General features: G+C 35.0%; 1 protein-coding gene across 1 annotated transcript in view; it reads left to right on the forward strand.

The window, feature by feature from the left end:
- Nucleotides 1–20,408, forward strand: part of LOC123557804 (uncharacterized) — a 38,453-nt gene extending 18,045 nt beyond the window's left edge. Inside the window, exons 15-21 of the mRNA XM_053524312.1 lie at nt 507–548; nt 2,571–2,647; nt 3,833–3,939; nt 4,471–4,545; nt 8,696–8,881; nt 9,308–9,511; nt 13,940–20,408. Of these exons, the coding sequence (XP_053380287.1) occupies nt 507–548; nt 2,571–2,647; nt 3,833–3,939; nt 4,471–4,545; nt 8,696–8,881; nt 9,308–9,511; nt 13,940–14,195 (947 nt within the window). The 3' untranslated portion in view covers nt 14,196–20,408. The remainder of the gene's footprint in view (nt 1–506; nt 549–2,570; nt 2,648–3,832; nt 3,940–4,470; nt 4,546–8,695; nt 8,882–9,307; nt 9,512–13,939) is intronic.
- The last annotated feature ends 941 nt before the right edge of the window (nt 20,409–21,349 follow it).

Raw genomic sequence — 21,349 nt, forward strand, 5'->3', positions numbered from 1 at the left:
CTCGAGTTGTCAATTTTAATTTTTAAAGGTAAGATGAACAGCAATTGTATTTGTACATTGGTATTCTGTTGTGTGAATTGTTGCAACCAAATGGATGATAAAATGTTATACTCGGCCAATTTATATCAAAATACTAGAACGTTTGTGATTTTACCTTTCTTATGTTTAAAATTTTCACATGTAAAGCTATACTGTAAATGTAATATTTTTATGAGTTTGCAAACAAGATTTATTGTTTACTCTAAGCCTAAAGATTGTAAGTGAGATAGGTAGATATTTAAAACTATTAAACTGAGCATTATGGCTTATGAAATGGAGTTTGAGGACCAGTCTGAAAATCCAAGCATCTGATTGGTTGTACCTGTGCACAGTATTTAAATTGACCAATGGGAAGGTTTCTACAATTTTAGACTGGTCTCAAAATTTTTGAAGAAAAAGTTATGAGGAATGCTGCTCTTGATATATGTAGTAGTTATGCTTTCATTTTATTTATTTCATTGTTGCAGATTATGCAAATCCAGAAATGGGACCTGGAGTGGATTATATAGGTAGGTTTTCAACATATAAAATCACTGATTGGTTTTAAATAGCTGTACATGCCATGATTTTTTCATCAGTAACAGTGTTGAAGATGTGATAACATATACCCAGGGTTTCAGAAATCCCATGTCCGGAGCCCGGGGGCTACAAGAAAATTCTGCCGGGCTACTAAATTTCTTCAGAGCGTGCCCGCCGGGCTACCTTGAAACTTCATATTGAGTAGCCCGGAAATCAATAATTTAGTCTTCAAATATAGTTTTGATAGTTGTCTATAATCCCCTTATTTATCAAGAGATACACGCCCAAGGCTTTAATTATTATCACCTACTGTCATAATCGGCAAACAATTAACCCTTAGATCGTACCCGCAGGCAAATGTTTACAAAAACATGTGCACGAGTGATTTTAGACTGATCCAATAACACCAAAGTCGCTGATCGGTATTGTTTAAAACAATATGCAAGCCAGTCTTAAAATTACGTCATTTTAGCGCCACCTGCCAAAGTGTACTTTCGGTTTCGCTGACCTCAATATTTATCGAGCGATCAGAAAGAACAGATGTTTGATTTTAAGGCAGTTTAGTGCCTACACTGATTGTTTATGCTTTTCTATTTAAATACTTGCTTAACATGCAAAAAAATCGACCATGATTTAGCAAAATATCAGAAAGTATACAGAATTTTGGACAAACATAAATTCGGATAAGTGAATACACAGTGTCAAGAATCTGAGTGACGTTATATATGCTGTTCTAGTCCGTTTATTAAACCAGACATGTTTAGAATCAGACAAGACTATTATGTCAACTTTAAAAAAATTTGAGATAAATTTTAATTACAATTCATACCGCTCTAAGGAATTTGCAAGTTTATAAAAATTGATTTGCGTTCCCTTTATATTGCCATGTTGCAATAACTATCAGGAGTACTCCTGATAATATTTCTCAGTTTAAATACATGTTCCAGTTTTATCTTTTAAAAGGAGAAAAAGGAGTAATGACAATTGCTATTTAAGAGAACAAAATTTATAGCAATGTGCTTATGGCTAAAATTATGAAACCTCTAATAATTTAATCAGTCCATCCACTGTAGTATGGAAGCACATAGTCAATAAACCGAAATGGCCATTGCCAAATAAACTTAAATGTCCGGGCTACCAGATTAAAAGTTTGGTAGCCCAATGGGCTACCAATAAATTTGCAGATTTCTGAAACCCTGCATATACCCCATACTATTTTTGGTTCGAAACCTTGCTTCATATGTAGAATTTTTTGTATGTAAAGAAGCTATCCAACTAGCTTGCAGTTGGTGGACCTACCCAATGGCCATAATACCTGTCCTTAGAATAATGCCTAGATGGGGGACCAGGGACCATCACAGCACCAATGAAAGCTTGAAAGTCACTGTGTGTTGAAGCGCATTTAAAAAGAACTGTAACTAGAACTGTAACTCAGTATGGTCCATAGACATAATATTTTCTTACTAATAGGTATGTGTAAAATAAGTATGTTGAACAAGAAGATTATGCAAGCATGCTAGAAGAAGGAATTTGTTATTATGTGTTGAAAATAATACATTAAAAATAAGTTAAAGGCATGCTGGTAATAATGGAGTAATTTAAATATAACTGAAACAGAAATTACTCCAGTCTGTGTGTCTATCTGTCTGTCACAAAGCTTGTCCGCACTCTTAGTCGAACATTTCTCATCTGATCTTCACTAAACTTGAACAAAATGTGTTTGACCATAAGACCTCGGCCAAGTTCGATAACTAGCTAAATCTGCCCAGGCACTTTTGAATTATGGCCCTTGAATTACTGATTGAGTCCACTCGTCCAAGCCGTCTAACTGGGTCCATTCATCTAAGCCATCTAGAGAAACTAGACATTTTTCATAGGGGCAGTGGTGGGAGACATGCGCTTTTCTCAAAAGCATCTCTAGTTTATATGTCAAATGATATCTGATTTCTGTAGTAAGAGAAACTGACATTTCCAATGCATTTATACATTTATCACATACTTACGTTTTACAGTTGAAGGAAGAGGCCTTATACCATCGCCCTACCTAGATGTTCCGGTGAAAGATAAAGACAGCCTTGGTTTCGATAAGGTAAATAGTATGTTAGTACTTCAAACATCTCAGGGCCTTAACTGAAATCAGATTTACCCAAGCTTGAGTTGAAGTTTAATTATTCTGCTCATTTTCGTAGACATTATGTAAAACTTGATCATGAGTTTTTGTCTTTTGACTCATTTTCCACAGAATATTATGACAAATGTGTCATGTAAGTATGCAACTTATTTTATGCAACTCTAATGAGATGTTCTTTTACTATTATTGACTTTAAAGATTTTTAAATAAGTAGAGTTGGATTTAATGTGTATCAGTAGGAACCAGAATCAGAGTTGCAGTGTTCATGTAGGATAGTTCCATGGACAGATTATAACTTTGCTGAATCATTTATCGCAAGAATGGTTTCTCTTACATTGCGGAGGCTAGACTTTTGAGGATCTGCAATCCATTGCGGTGTCTTGGCAAGGCACTTTACATTGCCTGCGACCCTGTAAATGGTACCACAAATTGCTGGTAGGTAAGGTTTACTTCTTAATAGTGCAGAAAGCTATAGAGCTTTTTATTGTTCACAAGCACAAAAACTACCTACCACTACAGATACTGATATTCAACACTGTTGGGTTACACTTTATGAACATTTTCGAATTGAAGAGGTCACTGACCAAATTATAATGGCACAATTATAAATTAGCTTAGCAAGATTGGACTCAAAATATTGTAAACTTCTTATGTGAAGGGCTGAATGGTTGAGTTGCTGACTCTAAATCACATGCCCCTAACCAGTGTCGTACAAGCCTTGCTTGGGTTGTTGAATTCTTCATATGAGGAAGCCATCAAGCTAGCTTACAGAAAGTTGATGGCTCTACCTAAATCCATGCCTGTGATGAAATAATGCACAAAAGGCACCTGGTGTCTTCCTCCTCCATTTAAAGCTTGAAAAGTCACTGTATCCCATAATTGTGTCAGTTCGATAATATTCCCAACAAAAGGTATACAAAACTTTCATTTGAGAGGACGCCATCAAGCAGGCTTACAGAAGGTCAGTGATTCTACCCAGATACCAGTGCCTGAAGTGATGCATGGAGGGACACCTGGAGTCTTTCTCCAGTCAGAAGCAGGAAATCTGCCATATAACTTGTTAACTTTTTCAGTGTTTTATTAAATCGAACTTAAGAAAAGCAACATCAGTTTCACTGTGTGTACCTCTGGTCTTTATCTTAGGTGTACATGATCAATCTTGACCGTCGGTCAGAGCGTAGGAAAAGAATGTTGTATGTGTTTGATGTACTGGGGATAGAAGCAGAACTCATACCTGCTGTTGATGGAAAGTAAGACCCAGTTTTATATTTATTTTCATTTAATGTATTAACACTAAAAATTTGCGTAAAATTTGTTTCACTATTTTTTTTTTTTTTTTCATGAAATGTTGAATTTGTGGTGTTCTTTAAAGTGAAACCAGATTATTTTTATGTATGAAAAGGATATGATTTGTCCTTAGGTACCTCAATATTTTCATTGGTTTGTGATTTTGAATACAGTAAAATTTGCTAGGCATGAAATTTTTTAATTTTAGTGAAAATAAATTTTACGCAAATATCAAGTGTTTAACAGTTTGAATATCACTTTATTATTATTTTCCGCAATTAACTGTTTTGGAATAATTGTTTTTGTATTTTCACAATCAACACCAAATAAGCGTCAAGCTAAGTTTTGTCTTAAACACAAAAGACTATTTCTAAATTAACTGGAAAGTTAGATTGGACTAAATTGTTCTTTTATATCAGTGAAATACATTTGTACATTTTATTCTTGATATGTATATTATTTATTCATGTGCTTGATAATAAATTATTTTTCAGGAAAATTAATGCATCATATTTAAAAAGCTTGGATATAAATATCCTACCAGGATTTTCTGATCCAGTGAAAGGCAGGTTAAGATCCAGTTTAGATTTTTCTGTTTAATAGCTGTAAATGAAGGGTTATTTTAGTCGGTTGACATTGTAAATGGACAAGTTACACCCAATTGCGAGTTTCATTTTAGTTGTGTTTGGGAAGTCTGATTTTTTTTCAGTAGACTGGAGATGGATCCAGGTCCACAGACTTAAGAAATTTTGCAGGGGTTTCATTAATCATTTAAGTAGAAGCAGAAAATCACTATGGGACAGATACAGTAGTTATATTAAAACACAACCTTTTTCTGTCAAGCCTTGAAACAATATATTAAGAAATTCTATAAAACAGACTATACTAAAATAACCCTTCAGCTAGTGTCAGTTTGTGGTGGAAGTTTTACTGAAAGCTGAATTCAACATTGTTCACAACTCGAAAGAAGCAAAATTCAGAATATTTATAAAACAGGACTGAGTTCTTTCTCATGTGTGTTCTATGACAAAGATCTTTCATTATACCTGGGTCTCTGTCAAAACTGTATAATTATACAGACCATCTTGATTTGTGGGGGAACTTTACAATAGGTCAAAATGAATTGCAAAAGTTTAAATTTATAATGAGGTTAATGCTTAGTCAAGTAGTCTTTAGTAAGGGTTTGACAGTTCTTGATTATTTTTTGTGAATTGTTGAATTCAGTTTGCAATTTCTTTACAGGCTTTCAAGAGGTCTTAGTGTGGCAGCAAATTTCAGCACCTTGTTTCTGTTTTTTTTTTCCAAAATATATATTTTTGTATTCAAACAAGTTCTTTGGCTGTGTTTGACTCTCCATAATTATGTTTTGTTTATATTTTACCTTTTTACTCTGTCATCACTTGTTCAACGAAATGAACACTGCCACTTTGTGTAAATTTAAAAATAAAGACCTGTTGAAAATCTGTATGGTGTAAAATAGCTGTAGTGCAGATAGAGTTACCTTTCTTGTGCTCTCTGATATAGGCACCTACTTGCACCATGATCTAAAATTAGAAGGAGTTTCAGCAGAGTTATCTTTCTTGGGTCTGCAAAGATCTAAAAATAGAAATAGTCCAAGCAGAGTTATCGCTCTTGTATAAATTTGATATGTCCTCTTACATTTTAGGCTCCTGAATGACACATACTTATACAAAGATCTAAAAATAGAAGTAGTCCCAGGCTTTACAGACCCCTATGGTGGAAGGTTATTATAACACTTTCATTGCATGTTTTTTCTGACTTGGATCATATTAAGTATCCATACCTTTTACCAGCTACATGTATGAAGCTACCACAAAAAACTCAACAAGTTACTGATTTAAGGTAGTTCTACAGAAGTAATGGCATAACATCATTTTTCCAGATAAGATAAAATAATGCCTGAACTCGGAATCCGGAAATGAAAATAGCTTACTAAATTCATGGCAACCAGGGTTTGCAACCAGCATAGATCCTAACATAAATTCATGGCAACCAGGGTTTGCAACCAGCATAGATCCAGACCAGCCTGCGCATCCGCGCAGTCTGGTCAGGATCCATGCTGTTCACTAACAGTTTCTCTAATTGCTATAGGCTCTGAAAGCAAACAGCATGGATCCTGACCAGACTTCGCAGATGCGCAGGCTGGTCTGGATCCATGCTGGTCGCAAACCCGCTATGTTGGTTTTCTCATGGCACGGCTCATTTGTCTTAAAAGATTGAAGTAGAAATTTTCTTTATTTCAAGTCATTATCGCTAATCAAGCCGGTTCTGTCACTTTTCCGGAGTTAAAAATGATAGTTAATATCCATGCTAACATAACTAAAATAACCAAATTCTTCTCAATGTGTACATGAGATTTAATAGACTAGGTGTACATGAGATTTAGATTATTGTGTAAGTTGGTCAGCTGTATAGATCCTTAAAGCCCAGCAAGGCTAGAATCTCCAAAACAATGTTAAGTGTGTCAAAATGTGGAGATGGGTTTGCTCCCACAGAAAATATAGAAAGATCCTCTAACTGTATGTAATCTGTATCTCTTTCAAACACAGAATTCAAAGAGCTTTAGGACTTGTAAGCATTTTTTTTATCAGAATTCAAGTGTTAGATCACTAAAAAAAACTAACCATTTAAATATCTGCTTTAAATTGCAAGCAAACATTTTAGTATTTAAGTCAACATTTTGAAGTCATAGGACATTGCACAGTTGCCAGCACTTCCCTTAAATGCACATTTTATATCATTGCTTACCGATAATACATTTTGCTAAATCTTGTAGACATAGTACGAGAAATTTAGAATATGGAACTTTGCATAATTGTTGATGTATGTCATTTAAAATGCTGTATACATCTGAAATCTTGATTTGATAATTTTTGAGTCAGCTAAAGGCTGAAAGCCTTTTGACGAGTCCTTGCTGTTCAGCGATTCTCTAAATGGACCGAATAACACGTGAAGGGATGTAGTTCCATTAGATTTCTCAAACTTCAAACAGTTCACTGCATGAATGAAGTTAAGTTGTGTCAATTCCCTTTGCTATGACCATTATACGTTGTAATCTGTCATATTTATGACTTGTAATTGTGCAATACTCGAATGTAACTCATTAAGCATAAATGTGCATTTTAAGAATTGCGCAGGCTTACAAAGCTTGGGTAACATCCAGCGAAAGACAAAAAATTGTTCCACAGGGCTCCAGATAAGATGTGTATTAGGGTAAATTACGTATAGTAATAATGCAAATATGCATGTCTAATAATTTCTATGCGTATAAAAACGTATATAAAATTACAGAAACGCACACCATGCTTTTTTAAAAACAAAATCTGAATCGTCTGGATGCGTTGGGTAACATAACCGATCAGCCTTAATTCTCCCACATTGAACGTAAACACGCATCATATGATTTCTATAAACTTTGCATGGGTTGAATTTTGCAGTCAGTAAACGGATAAATTATCGGAAGAAGAAGCTCTTACTGGTTTGTTTAGTTACTACTGATATTAAAAATGATTTTATTTCTTATTTTTCGAGAAATAAACAAATCGGCGAAACATTAAATTGTATTTTCTTGTAGTTTTTGAAATCGAAAGTAGATCGTCTATGTTTGGCTGCTTTCACGAAAGGAAACAACTTTTTTATGAAAAGATTTAAATAAGAGGTAATTTAACCGTAAACTTCAATGTCAGATACTGCCAATTGCTGCTAAATGTCTTCGTATCATCACAATTTGTAAAATATATTGTTGAAACTGGAGAAAAGTGTAATCGTATCTGGATATAATATTTTGGGTAAATATCGAGCTGTGTTATGAAATTTTAAGAAAAAAACTAAAAACAAACTGAAACTGGTAGACTATACTGTCAGTACATCAATCATTAGCCGACTCAGGCCCTTCAGGCCTTTGATTAAGTATTTAATGATAGCTTTTTTCTGCTATCTTTATTTTATTTAGTTTCCAAGTAGTCCCATTGCAATTAGGCCATCAGAAAATATGTATTTTTTATTGATTTATAGCTGAATGACAAAAGATATATGAGCCGTGCCATGAGAAAACCAACATAGTGGCTTTGCGACCAGCATGGATCCAGACCAGCCTGCACATCCTCGCAGTCTGGTCAGGATCCATGCTGTTCGCTAACAGTTTCTCCAATTCCAAATGGCTTTAAAAGCGACCAGCATGGTGTTGCGAACAGCATGAATCTATGATATAATATTTTGGGTAAATATCGAGCTGTGTTATGAAATTTTAAGAAAAAAACTAAAAACAAACTGAAACTGGTAGACTATACATGCTGTTCGCAAACCCACTATGTTGGTTTTCCCATGGCACGGCTCAATTAGTCTTTGAACAGTGTTTTAACAGAATACATTGCTTCACATAAACTCAATTTGTTATAATATGATAATAATTATTAAAGATTTGAAGAATGTATCAGTATTTATAAATTCTGTGTCATAGTCAAATACCCACAGGAGATTTATTCTGCCTACGACATGATAATGTAGGCAGGGTCTATCAGATGTTTAGGGAGTAATCCATTTTGGCAGTGTCTTCTGTCCAACTGTTTGTAATCTAAGCCAACTTTAGTAAAGTGTTTGTCACCATAGTGACAAATGTTAGAAACAGAATAAGTCTCCTGTGACAGTTTCGAACAGTTTAGCAGAAAATTGTAACATAATTTCTGCAACAATTTTCAGGCCTATGACTATGGGAGAGATAGGTTGTTTCTTGAGCCATTACTTTATTTGGAAGGATATGGTAGAGAAAGGATACTCTGAGGTTGTAGTGTTTGAAGATGACCTGAGGTTCGAGCCTTACTTTAGAACCAAGTTGACTAATATCATGAGACAAGTTGCGATGAAAGTTCCAAACTGGGACTTGATGTGAGTATTGAGTATAGGTCTAAGGACTGCTATTTAAAGTTTTAAATTTTGTTGACTCGTTTTCATTTGAAATGCTTGATAAACATTTCATATTTAAGTTTTATGTCGTTTTCGTCTTTGGACGAAATATTGGAAATGAAACATGTATCCTACTAGTTGTAATGGTACAGTAAAGGATCATTTTATCACCTTTAAGATTTTGGTGCCTCCTTGGCAAAGTTGTTTATCTTGTTTACTTAAATATCTTTTGTTCTTTCCTTTTAAAAATCTTTTAAACAATGGGTTTTTTTTTTTTGTGTTGTAGTTGTTGAAATAACCTTGAAGAAATTTTTTGTTGCCTTTAAGGTGAGCATGTTTTAAACTGTAAATGTCCCAATTTCACAAAAGACCTGCCTATATTAAGTCAAGGCATGTGTTCTAACACAGATATCTGGGACGTAAAAGATTGAACAGGAAAGATGAATATTACCTGGAAGGGACAGAATCCCTGGTATGGCCGAGTTACTCGTATTGGACCTTGAGTTATCTCCTCTCAAGCAGGGGAGCTAAGAAGCTTCTGGCACAAAAACCACTTCAGAAACTACTACCAGTGGATGAATATCTACCTGTAATGTTTAACAAGCATCCTGAGTAAGTTAAACTACCATAATGCTCTTGTATTTTACCCATAATGCTGTTACCTTACCCAAAATGCATTTTTAGCCCACCATCATCAGATGGTGGGCTATTAAAATCACTCTGCGTCCATGGTCCGTCCGTCCGTCATTCCGTCCGTCTGTCAGTCCGTCCGTCCGTTAACAATTTCTCGTTATCGCATCTCCTCAGAAACTGCTGGGGGGATTTTGACCAAACTTTGTCAGAATGATGTATTGGTACCCTAGTTGTGTCCCCCTGAAAATCAGACTGGTGCAACAATTTATGAGTGAGTTATGGCCCTTTGTTTATTTCTATATTTTACATAGATTTATATAGGGAAAAACTTTGAAAACCTTCTTGTCCAAAACCACAGAGCCTAGGGCTTTGATATTTGGTTTGAAGCATCATCTAGTGGTCCTCTACCAAGACTATTCAAATTATTTCTCTGGGGTCAAATATGGCCCCACCCTGGGGGTCACATGGTTTATATAGACTTATATAGGGAAAAACTTTGAAAAACCTCTTGTCCAAAATCACAGGGTCTAGGGCTTTGATATTTTGTATGTGACATCATCTAGTGGTCTTCAACTAAGATTGTTCAAATTATACCCCTAGGGTCAAATATGGCCCCGCCCTGGGGGTCATATGGTTTATTTAGACTTATATAGGGAAAAACTTTGAAAATCTTCTTGTCCAACCACAAAGCCTAGGGCTTTGATACTTGTAATGTAGCATCATCTAGTGGTTCTCTATCAAGTTTGTTAGCCCACCATCATCAGATGGTGGGCTATTCAAATCACTCTGCGTCCGTGGTCCGTCGTCCTTCGTCCGTCCGTCAGTCCGTCCGTCCTTCGTCCGTTAACAATTTCTCGTTATCGCATCTCCTCAGAAACTCTGGGGGATTTTGACCAAACTTTGTCAGAATGATGTATTGGTACCCTAGTTGTGTCCCCCTGAAAATCAGACTGGTCAACAATTTTTTAGTAAGTTATGGGCCTTTGTTTATTTCTATATTTACATAGATTTATATAGGGAAAAACTTTGAAAACTTCTTGTCCAAAACCACAGAGCCTAGGGCTTTGATATTTGGTATGAAGCATCATCTAGTGGTCCTCTACCAAGATGATTCAAATTATTTCCTTGGGGTCTAATATGGCCCCACCCTGGGGGTCACATGGTTTATATAGACTTATATAGGGAAAAACTTTGAAAAACCTCTTGTTCAAAACACAGGGCCTAGGGCTTTGATATTTTGTATATGACATCATCTAGTGGTCTTCAACTAAGATTGTTCAAATTATCCCCTAGGGTCAAATATGGCTCCGCCCTGGGGGTCAATGGTTTCATAGACTTACATAGGGAAAAACGTTGAAAATCTTCTTGTCCAAACCACAAAGCCTAGGGCTTTAGCATTGTAATGTAGCATCATCTAGTGGTTCTCTACAAGTTGTTCAAATTATCCCCTAGGGTCAAATATGGCCCCGCCCCTGGGTGGTCACATGGTTCATATAGACTTATATAGGGAAAAGCTTTTAAAATCTTTTGTCAATAACCTACAACATTCAAATTTGGACCACATGATGTTTTGAGTGGCAAGATAAACCTTGACATGAGTTGACCTTGATTTTGACCTAGTGACCTACTTTCACATTTCTGTAGCTACAGCCTTCAAATTTGGACCACATGCAGTATTTTGTGGCAATGAAAAGACATATTGACCTTGATTTGACCTAGTGACCTACTTTCACATTTTGTAGTACAGCCTTCAAATTTGGACCACACGCATAGTTTTGTGTCCGAATGGAACTTTGACCTTGATTTTGACCTACTGACCTACTTTCACATTTTCAAGTACAGCTCAAATTTGGACCACATGCATAGTTTGTTTACGAAAACAAACTTTGACCTTTATTGACCTAGTGACCTACTTTCACATTTTGAAGTACAGCTTCAAATTTGGACCACATGCATAGTTCTTGTGTTCCGAAAAAAATTTGACCTTGATTTGACCTAGTGACCTACTTTCACATTTTCTCGAGTACAGCTTCAAATTTGGACCACATGCATAGTTTTTGTACGAAATGAAATTTGACCTTAAATTGACCTAGTGACCTACTTTACATTTCAGCTACAGCTTCAAATTTAGACCACTGCATAGATTGTGTACCGAAACAAACTTTGACCTTGACATTGACCTAGTGACCTACTGTCCACATTTTTAAGGTACAGGCTTTAAATTTGGACCACATGCATATGTTTGGTATTCGAAGAGTAATTTGACCTTGATTTTGACCTAGTGACCTACTTTCACATTTCTCTGAATGTTATGACCTACTTTCACTTTCTCAAGCTAACAGCTTTCGAATTGGACCACATGCAAAGTGTTGTGTACGAAAATGAAATTTGACCAAGACTAGTCGAGTCTTTACATTTGGAACATCAAAAAGGCCATTGTGGGCGCCAGATCACTCTGTTCTTGTTCAATTATGCCCTAGGGCAAAAATGCCGCCGGTTGTCACTTGTTCATTGACTATATAGGACATAGCTTTTAAATTTTTGTCAATAACTACACATTCAAATTTGGACCACATGATATTTTTTAAGTGGCAGATGAACCTTGACATGAGTTGACCTTGATTTTGACCTAGTGACCTACTTTCACATTTCTGTAGCTACAGCCTTCAAATTTGGACCACATGAGTATTTTTGAGTGGCAAGATGAACCTTGACATGAGTTGACCTTGATTTTGACCTAATGACCTACTTTCACATTTCTGTAGCTACAGCCTTCAAATTGGACCACATGCATAGTTTTGTGCACTGGAAAAAAACTTTGACCTTGATTTTGACCTAGTGACCTACTTTCACATTTTTGAAGTACAGGCGTCAAATTTGGACCAAAATGCATAGTTCCGTGTTTCAAAATTAAATTTGACATTGATTTTGACCTAGTGACCTACTTACACATTTCTCAAGCTACAGCCTTCAAATTTGGACCACATGCATAGTTTTGTGTACTGAAAAAAACTTTGACCTTGACATTGACCTAGTGACCTACTTTCACATTTTTGAAGGTACAGGCTTCGAATTTGGACCACATGCATAGTTTTGTATTCAGAAATAAAATTTGACCGTGATTTTGACCTAGTGACCTACTTTTACATTTCTCAAGCTACAGCCTTCAAATTTGGACCACTTGCATAGTTTTGTGTACTGAAATGAACTTTGACCTTTACATTGACCTAGTGACCTACTGTCACATTTTTAAGGTACAGGCTTCAAATTTGGACCACATGCATTGTTTGGTATTCCGAAATAAAATTTGACCTTGATTTTGACCTAGTGACCTACTTTTACATTTTTGAAGGTACAGCCTTCAAATTTGGACCACATGCATAGTTTTGTGTACCAAAACAAACTGACCTTTACATTGACCTAGTGACCTACTTTCACATTTTTGAAGGTACAGGCTTCAAATTTAGACCACATGCATAGTTTTGTATTCCAAAATAAAATTTGACCTTGATTTTGACCTAGTGACCTACTTTTACATTTCTCAAGCGACAGCCTTTAAATTTAGACCACTTGCATAGTTTTGTGTACTGAAATGAATTTTGACCTTAAGATTGACCTAGTGACCTACTTTCACATTTCTGTAGCTACAGGCTTCAAATTTAGACCACATGCATAGGATTGTGTACCGAAACAGACTTTGACCTTGACATTGACCTAGTGACCTACTTTCACATTTCTCAAGCTACAGCTTTCAGTGTTGTGTACGGAAATAAAATTTAACCTTGAGCTAGTCAATAAGTCTAGAAATTTGGAACACTCAAAAATGGCACATTGGCGGGCGCCAAGATCACTCTGTGATCTCTTGTTGTCCATAATATATTTATTTTACCATTAATGCATTTGACTTTACCCACAATGCTCTTTTCACCATAATGCCATATATGCTAAAGCTCTGATAAAAGAACCACCAGTGGACAAAGCATTCTCAGTAAATTTAACTCCCTAAATGTTTTCTGTATTGATACCCATAATGCATCGGCATTTTTATGCTATTACAATTACCTATAATCCTTTCTTTTTTAACCCATAATGTCTTGCAATGTTATACATAAACAGAACACTCCTAGTTGTATTTAGTCAAATAACTCTTTTGAAGTCAGTCAAATTTTGTTGTCATAAAATTTTGTAGCTTAAGCCAAAACATCTATTTGCAGGAAATTGAATTTAAGATACTAATTTTTAAGAAATTAGTAGATTTCAAATTTTGAAGAGGAAATAAATGGGACTTTATTTGTTAATTGGGATTTGATTTCATGGGGAGATGCAACCCCAGAATCCAAGAAAAATCCAAGAAAATTTGTCATACAAAGATACTATTGATTTTGTAGTATTTGTTGATTTTTACAGAGAATCATGGAAAGAGCCATTCTATCCCCGTGATATGATTGCCCTGTCCGCAGAACCATTGTTGATCTACCCCACCCACTACTTGGGTGAGGCACACTATATATCAGACACAGAATGGTCAGAACTTATTACGGAAAAAACTAACCACAACAGTGCTGAAGAACCCCAAAGCTCACCAAATACGGAAAATATAGGAAATCACCATAAAGGAGACCAGTTTAGTCCTTCATCTGCCAGACAACAGGATGAGTTGTGACCCCTGTCCTTCTCTATTGTTTTGTTAGTTTTTTATGTAAAACACGTCTGTATTTGTGAAAAATTTATTTTTGCTAAGTTTCACATTATTTTCCCAATTACAAATGTCATATGTGGGTGAAATTTTATTTCCTTTAGGTGTCTGAATTAATTTTTTATTTAGAAAATAAACTGTTCTTTGTTGAATAGGAAAAGGCATACATTTCTAAAAGATATGATCTTGACAGGTTTGCCAATACACATGTATGAAAGTCCAACTCCAAGCAAAATTTGTGGATTTTTTTTTAAAGTTTGTTTACAAAAAAAATAATTAAAAAATGGAAATAATGTTTCTGTACATCTTGCAAAATGAAAGTTTCATGAAATAAAACTATTTTGCTTTAATTTGGGTACCTCTAGTCATTATACTTTACGTTATTTATATATATATATACATTATCTCCTATTCAGTTGTCTCCCCTTACAGTAAAAGAGACCGTTGCCATCACAGATTTTGATAAAATGTTTTTGTTTTTCATTTGATGTTGGATTTTAATGATTGAAATAGTTTTGTGCATATTCAGAGATTTAATGCAGGTGATATAACGAAAAAATAATATCAAAATTTTGATTTCTTTTTAACAGTCGTGTGATATACATAATCAAAATTGATATTTGTGATGACAGCGAATATTGAAGGTAGTGCCATGGGAGGTAATCCCTGCTGAGTGTTTGATATTTTTATGATCTTGTAATGTTTGTTTATTTTGACCATGCAATATTTGTTTGCTTAAAAGGAGAGAAGTGTATTCAATGAATTTATCTGCATATGACAGTTTTCTATGAAGCAATAGTTTTACCATTAACTTACTCTTTGCATAATATATGTTTTTTTTGCATGTCTTTCTTAATCATTTTTTGATATTTTTTAATTTTATGTATAAATAATTGTATAAAACAGGTTTGTAGGTTAGATGTAGTATAAATAGAGAATGTAGAATACTGTAAAATCATTTAATTTCGTGGGCATTAAATTTCGTGGTTTTGGTCAAAACGGCAGTTTCATGGGGATATAAATTCGTGGATTTCAACTTTTGAACATAAAATGAATGGGAAGTTTACTTGTTCGTTGGGATTAAATTTCGTGGATTGACTCAACCACGAAATCCACGAAAATTAGTCCCCCACGAATATTAATGATTTCACAGTACGTTTAGAAAAAAAAAATTGATAGTTTTTATAGGGTTTTCAGGTACAGTAATATTGTACTTTCAAAGATTTTACCAACACTTCATTGTAAAAAACATACGCTTTCCTGATTACAAAACTCATGTGTCACTTTAAAATTCTGTCGCCATTTAATAGTTACAATGGACAGTGGCAAAGAAAGGTATTTATTTCATTGCTGACTTTTTCCTCATTCAAATGCTTTTCAGCGATACTCAATAAATGAAAACTGAGGTCTTTATATGTAAAGGATAAAGGTCCTTTTTTTCAAAGGACTTTCCACCAGTAGCTCACACATGGGCCATATTTCTTTGACTGACCAGAAGATTCTGCACATATTCGAAGTCAAAGGAGTGGTAAAGAGTAATGTTCTGGAATGTTTAGAACATGTGTGGACTGTTCCAATGATACTTGGTGTAGACAGAACAGTCCTACATTGGAAAGCAGGTTTTGGTTCCTACCCACTAATGATAAGTCAATAGAGCTGGGTACCAGAGCAGAACATTGTACTATTCGAAGATTAGTCAACATTTTTCAACATTTTTTGGAACCTTTCCGAGTAGTGAATAGGAAGAGTAGTGAATAGGAATTTGGCGAAGTTTAAAAATAGTTTCATTTGAGGTAGTTATGATTATCTAGTTGTTATTAGATCTATTCATACACACACACAAGTGCCTAAATTGATGTCTGGAGGGACACCTGGGTTCCTCCATCATTTGTGTTGGAAAATTGCTAACATTTTGAAAGGATATTTGAACAATAATTCCTTGCCCTGTAACGTAGTAGATGTGACAGCTGTGTAATTACAATGTATATCTAACATTCTGCTGAAACTTTTTATTGATTTTATAGTGAAATCTGTCGCTTGAATCTGATCCCTTTAGATATTGACAGTGCTGACAAAAACGTATTGATTTTGTTTGGTTTAGAACACAGACCACTATAAAGACCATTAGGCAATTTTTCAGCTTTTGATATTGGAGGAAAACCTGGCATTGTTTCATCACAAACAGGTACCAGGGTTGAACCACGGGCCTTCTGTAAGCCAACTAAATGGCTTCTACTCCTGAAAAATTCTACACCCAATATTGTATTGTTACATGGAATATAGTTTGTTTCACATTAATATTTTTGTTAAAGTTAACATATTGTGTAATACAGCAAGTATAGTTTAGTTATGAAACGACATATCTGCTAAGTTAAATTCTTTGATATGTGGTGATCCTAGTGATTAAGGTTGCTACCTTAAAACCACTTTGCACCTCACTTATGTATGTTCAAAACCTTGCTTGGGATATTGAATTGTTCATGTGAGGAGGCCATCCTTTGATATCTGGAAAGTCGGTGATTCTGACAAGGTCTTCATCTGCCATCAGAAGCCGAAAAAGTTGTTATATGACCAAGATTGTGTTTTTATAATGTGTTCAAATCATTTAAGCAAAATGTTGATGAATGGCTTTTCATTTCATATCATAATTTCTCTTTTTGTGAGAAACAGCAATTTATATATAATATCTAAAATGTGTTAATTTCTGCATGCATCAGTAGATTAATGAATGTTATTATAAAATGTGCTTTTTTAGCTTTTTGCAACTTTACCTTTTGTGCATCCCTATGTTCTCATTATTTAAGGGTGTGGCAATCTCAAGTATTATGATGAAGGGAGAAGTGACGTGGTTTTAAAGGTATCAGCTGCTCAACTCGCGTCTTCTCACATGACGCCAGTACTGGTTTTTCCAGGAAGCGGTCTCGAGTGTGGTTCAAATAAGCTGGATGCTTGCATCAGTTGAGCTAGAAGAAATTAGTATAAACTTAACTAAGTATTATCATATTTTGTATACTCAATACTTTGTAATGTTTTTCAATGTTATTTGTTCAGAAATCCATTATATTATTTTGCTCATATTTTGATATTTTGGCAAGTATAGTGGCAGATTTTTGTAGTTTCTTATTTAAGACATTTATTGTACTTTTTGATAATGACTTAGTAATCAGATATATTGAACTATTTTATACAAAAAAAAAATAATCCGGTGTTTTTTTCATGGTGTGCTTATGCCTGGTTAAGATGCAGTACATGCATAAATAGATTCTGTGAAGTCATTTTGTGGATGTAAAATATAGTGTTTTTTTTTTTGCCAAAACTGATATTTCATAAGGTGCTTAGATTCATGTATGTAGGAATTTTCTGTGTTCACTGTATTTTACTTTCCTGTATTGACATAACTGTGAAATCCATGAACATTTACCAACAACTAGAAATATTAGATTTGATAGTAATCTTTTTTTCTTGAGAATTGATAAAACAGCAAGATTATTATTGCTTAGTAAACTATAGAAGTTTTGCTGATGCAATATTGTACATGATATTACTGGTTATCTAAAGGTCCTTAACAGGTCCTTAACATTGTTAGCAATTCATTTTTATCTGTTCTCACTATGACCTATATTATCATGACTAAATTAAATCAAATCAAAATAGATCAAAATGATCTCAGAGTGCCAAATTCTCACCGTCCCTTTTATATAATCTCATACCCTAACCTAGCTTCCTCAGAATGTCTGCCAGAAGTCTTCATAGCTTGAGCCATGAAAATATTCTCACAGAATTGTTACTATTACAGTTATGCCATAATAAATGTTTCAGTTTGTAAGTAGACTTTTGGTGAGGATGGATCAAGAATGTGGACCCATAATGGCGCATGGCAGCATACGCGTATTAGGTGGGCTTGATCCCTACAACACTGTGCTATCTAGGTAATGTGATCTGTACACTGAAATACGCCATGATATTACAATAGGCATGGCCCGCAGGTGTACAAAATTGATGCGTGTGCAACTAGCCCGACTGAAACAAATACAAATTGGGCGATATTGGGGTAATACAATGCAATCAAACTACCTTAACCATGTTAACATTCTTTGAACATGAAATATAGCTGAAGTTCCACATGACTGACTTTTAAAAAATGGAGAATTCCGAAGTCACATATTGAGAATACAGAATATCGCGGGCTTAGCGCAAAACGGTTGTAACTTATATGAAATAAAGAAGGAGTTACAACCGTTTTGCGCTAAGCCCGCGATATGCCCATTGTCATTATGGATGCACTACCTTAATTTAAAAAAAATTGAAAAGTTCTGTTGCTGTGGTTGCCTGGATAGACACATTTTTCAGCATAGAATAAAATCGACAAAAAGCTGTACTGACAGACTTAATATTTTATTTTGAAAGCAGATATCTTGGGCATTTCTTGCTGGCCAAAATTTGTTGACTGTATCAACAGTTGTATTAACAGTTTTAATGCTAAAACTGGAAATATAAAGTTCTATTTTTGCCATGATAGCTTGGTTGCAATAAGCATATTCTAGTTATTCTTATCGCCTCATTGCTGTTTTTGTGCCATACATCGATAGTTTAGTCTCCATGTTATATTCTTGTTGTTTTTTTCTGAATTACCTACCTTAATATACAAAATGTAAAATATTACGTGACTCCTTTTATAAGTCACCAGTCAATAGTTTGACAGTCAATCTGTCTGACCAAGCTGTTCAGTAAGTGTGTAATAATGTATCTTTCATGAAGGGGTTTTGGGGTTTGATATTTTGTTAGATATTTATCTTGTTACATATGTTACTTCATCTAAATAAAAAAAAACATTCTAACATGGCTCGATTTGATTTCCATTTAAACAAAGAAGAAAATCAGGCTCTGTATATTCTGCGATAAACAACGGTTGACGTGCGGACCAGTAAGAGATCATTATGATGTCAATTATGACGTCAAATTGCCACATTACGTCCGAGACATTACTCCTCGCGTAAATGAAGTCCAGTATAATATTTTCTAAAATATATCAATGAGCATGTCAGAATGAAAACAGTCAAGGCCTTCTTGTGATTGTTCGTCTAATTTACCATGGTTCATCGCTCAGGTGGTTCAGTATTTAACCACTCGGGCTAACGCCCTTGTGGTTCAATTCTTACGCATCTAAACTCTGAACCGTGGTAAATCAGACGATAAACAACGCGAAGACCTTGATTATTTGTTAAATGATCACTGAATACTAGAAATTTGATGCACATTTTTGTAGCTATAAAAAGCATTTGAGCCGTGCCATGGGAAAACCAACATAGTGGGTGTGCGACCAGCATGGATCCAGACCAGCCTGCGCATCCGCGCAGTCTGGTCAGAATCCATGCTGTTCGCTAACAGTTTCTCCAATTCCAATAGGCTTTAAAAGCGAACAGCATGGAGCCTGACCAGACTGCGTGGATGCGCAGGCTGGTCTGGATCCATGCTGGTTGCACACCCACTATGTTGGTTTTCCCATGGCACGGCTCATTTATATCTTTAAATAATTCAGAGTGAATTACAACTTTTTTACATGAAACTTCATATCATTATTTCAGTGGTCATATCGGGTTTTATTATTTTTATTTTCATATATGCCAAGGGCAATATGAAGTTTTGTTGACCTTTGAAGATAATATTAACCTTGACCATAGTTTTTTTGTACTTCAATATTGGTCAACAAAGCTACTTACTGGCTTTAAAATAAGCTCACATTTTTTTTTTATATAGTTTTTTGGTATTATGTCCCTTTTTATGTTGTGAACAGCAAGTTAGTCAAGGTCATTTGTAAGTTTCAATGTTTTTTTGTGGACATGAACATGCTATGCTCTCGTCCAATCAAATGAAAATGTGTCAGCAGATTTGATAACATTTTAATTAATACTGGTGCTTTCAGAATTTTTTTACTTTGTGACATTTTCTAGATGTTTTTGCGTAGGTAAGCATCTGATAAAATGAGGCATTACATTAGATTTGGAGATATTTGCTTCAGATATCTCTGTGACATTATCTGGATGCTTTTGCATAGGCATTTGGTAAACTGAGGCATTACATTTGTGTATTTGGAGGTATTTGCTTCAAGTATATATGTAGTAACACTCGCAACATCTTTTTGCATGTTATATTTTCAATAAAAGTAACATTATACATGTATATGCTAATCTTCTTGTTTATAAAAGTATTCCCCTGCACATAAAGTTAATCTTTTGCTGTCCTGGGTCTATACTGGAAGTGCATGATAGTTTTAACTTTGGGATTATTAGCTCGACTATTCATAGAATAGTGAGCTATTGCACTCGCCCATGTGTCGGCGTCCGCGTCGGCGTCAGCATCGGCGTCCGCGTCCCGATTTTGGTTAAGGTTTTGTATGTAAGCTGGTATCTCAGTAACCACTTGTGGGAATGGATTGAAACTTCACACACTTATTCACTGTGACAAACTGACTTACATTGCACAGGTTCCATAACTCTATTTTGCTTTTTTACAAAATTATGCCCCTTTTTCGACTTAGAAATTTTTGGTTAAGGTTTTGTATGTAAGCTGGTAACTCAGTAACCACTTGTGGGAATGGATTGAAACTTCACACACTTATTCACTGTGATGAACTGATCTACATTGCACAGGTTCCATAACTCTATTTTGCTTTTTTACAAAATTATGCCCCTTTTTCGACTTAGAAATTTTTGGTTAAGGTTTTGTATGTAAGCTGGTATCTCAGTACTTACTAATGGGAATGGATTGAAACTTCACATACTTGTTCACTATCATGATCTGACATGCAATAAGCAAGTCCCATAACTCTACTCTCTTTTTTTCAAAATTATGCCCCTTTTTCGACTTAGCAGTTTTTGGTTAAATTTTTGTATGTAATCTGATATCTCAGTATCCACTAATTGGAATGGATTGAAACTTCACACACTTGTTCACTGTCATGATCTAACATGCACTGTGAAGGTCCCATAACTCTACTTGGCATTTTTACAAAATTATGCCCCTTTGACTTAGCAGTTTTTTGTTAAGTTTTTGTATGTAAGCTGGTATCTCAGTATCCACAAATTGGAAAGGATTGAAACTTCACACACTTGTTCACTGTC

Source organism: Mercenaria mercenaria, chromosome 15 (genome assembly GCF_021730395.1).
Source record: "Mercenaria mercenaria strain notata chromosome 15, MADL_Memer_1, whole genome shotgun sequence".
Classification (NCBI taxonomy): Eukaryota; Metazoa; Mollusca; class Bivalvia; order Venerida; family Veneridae; genus Mercenaria; species Mercenaria mercenaria.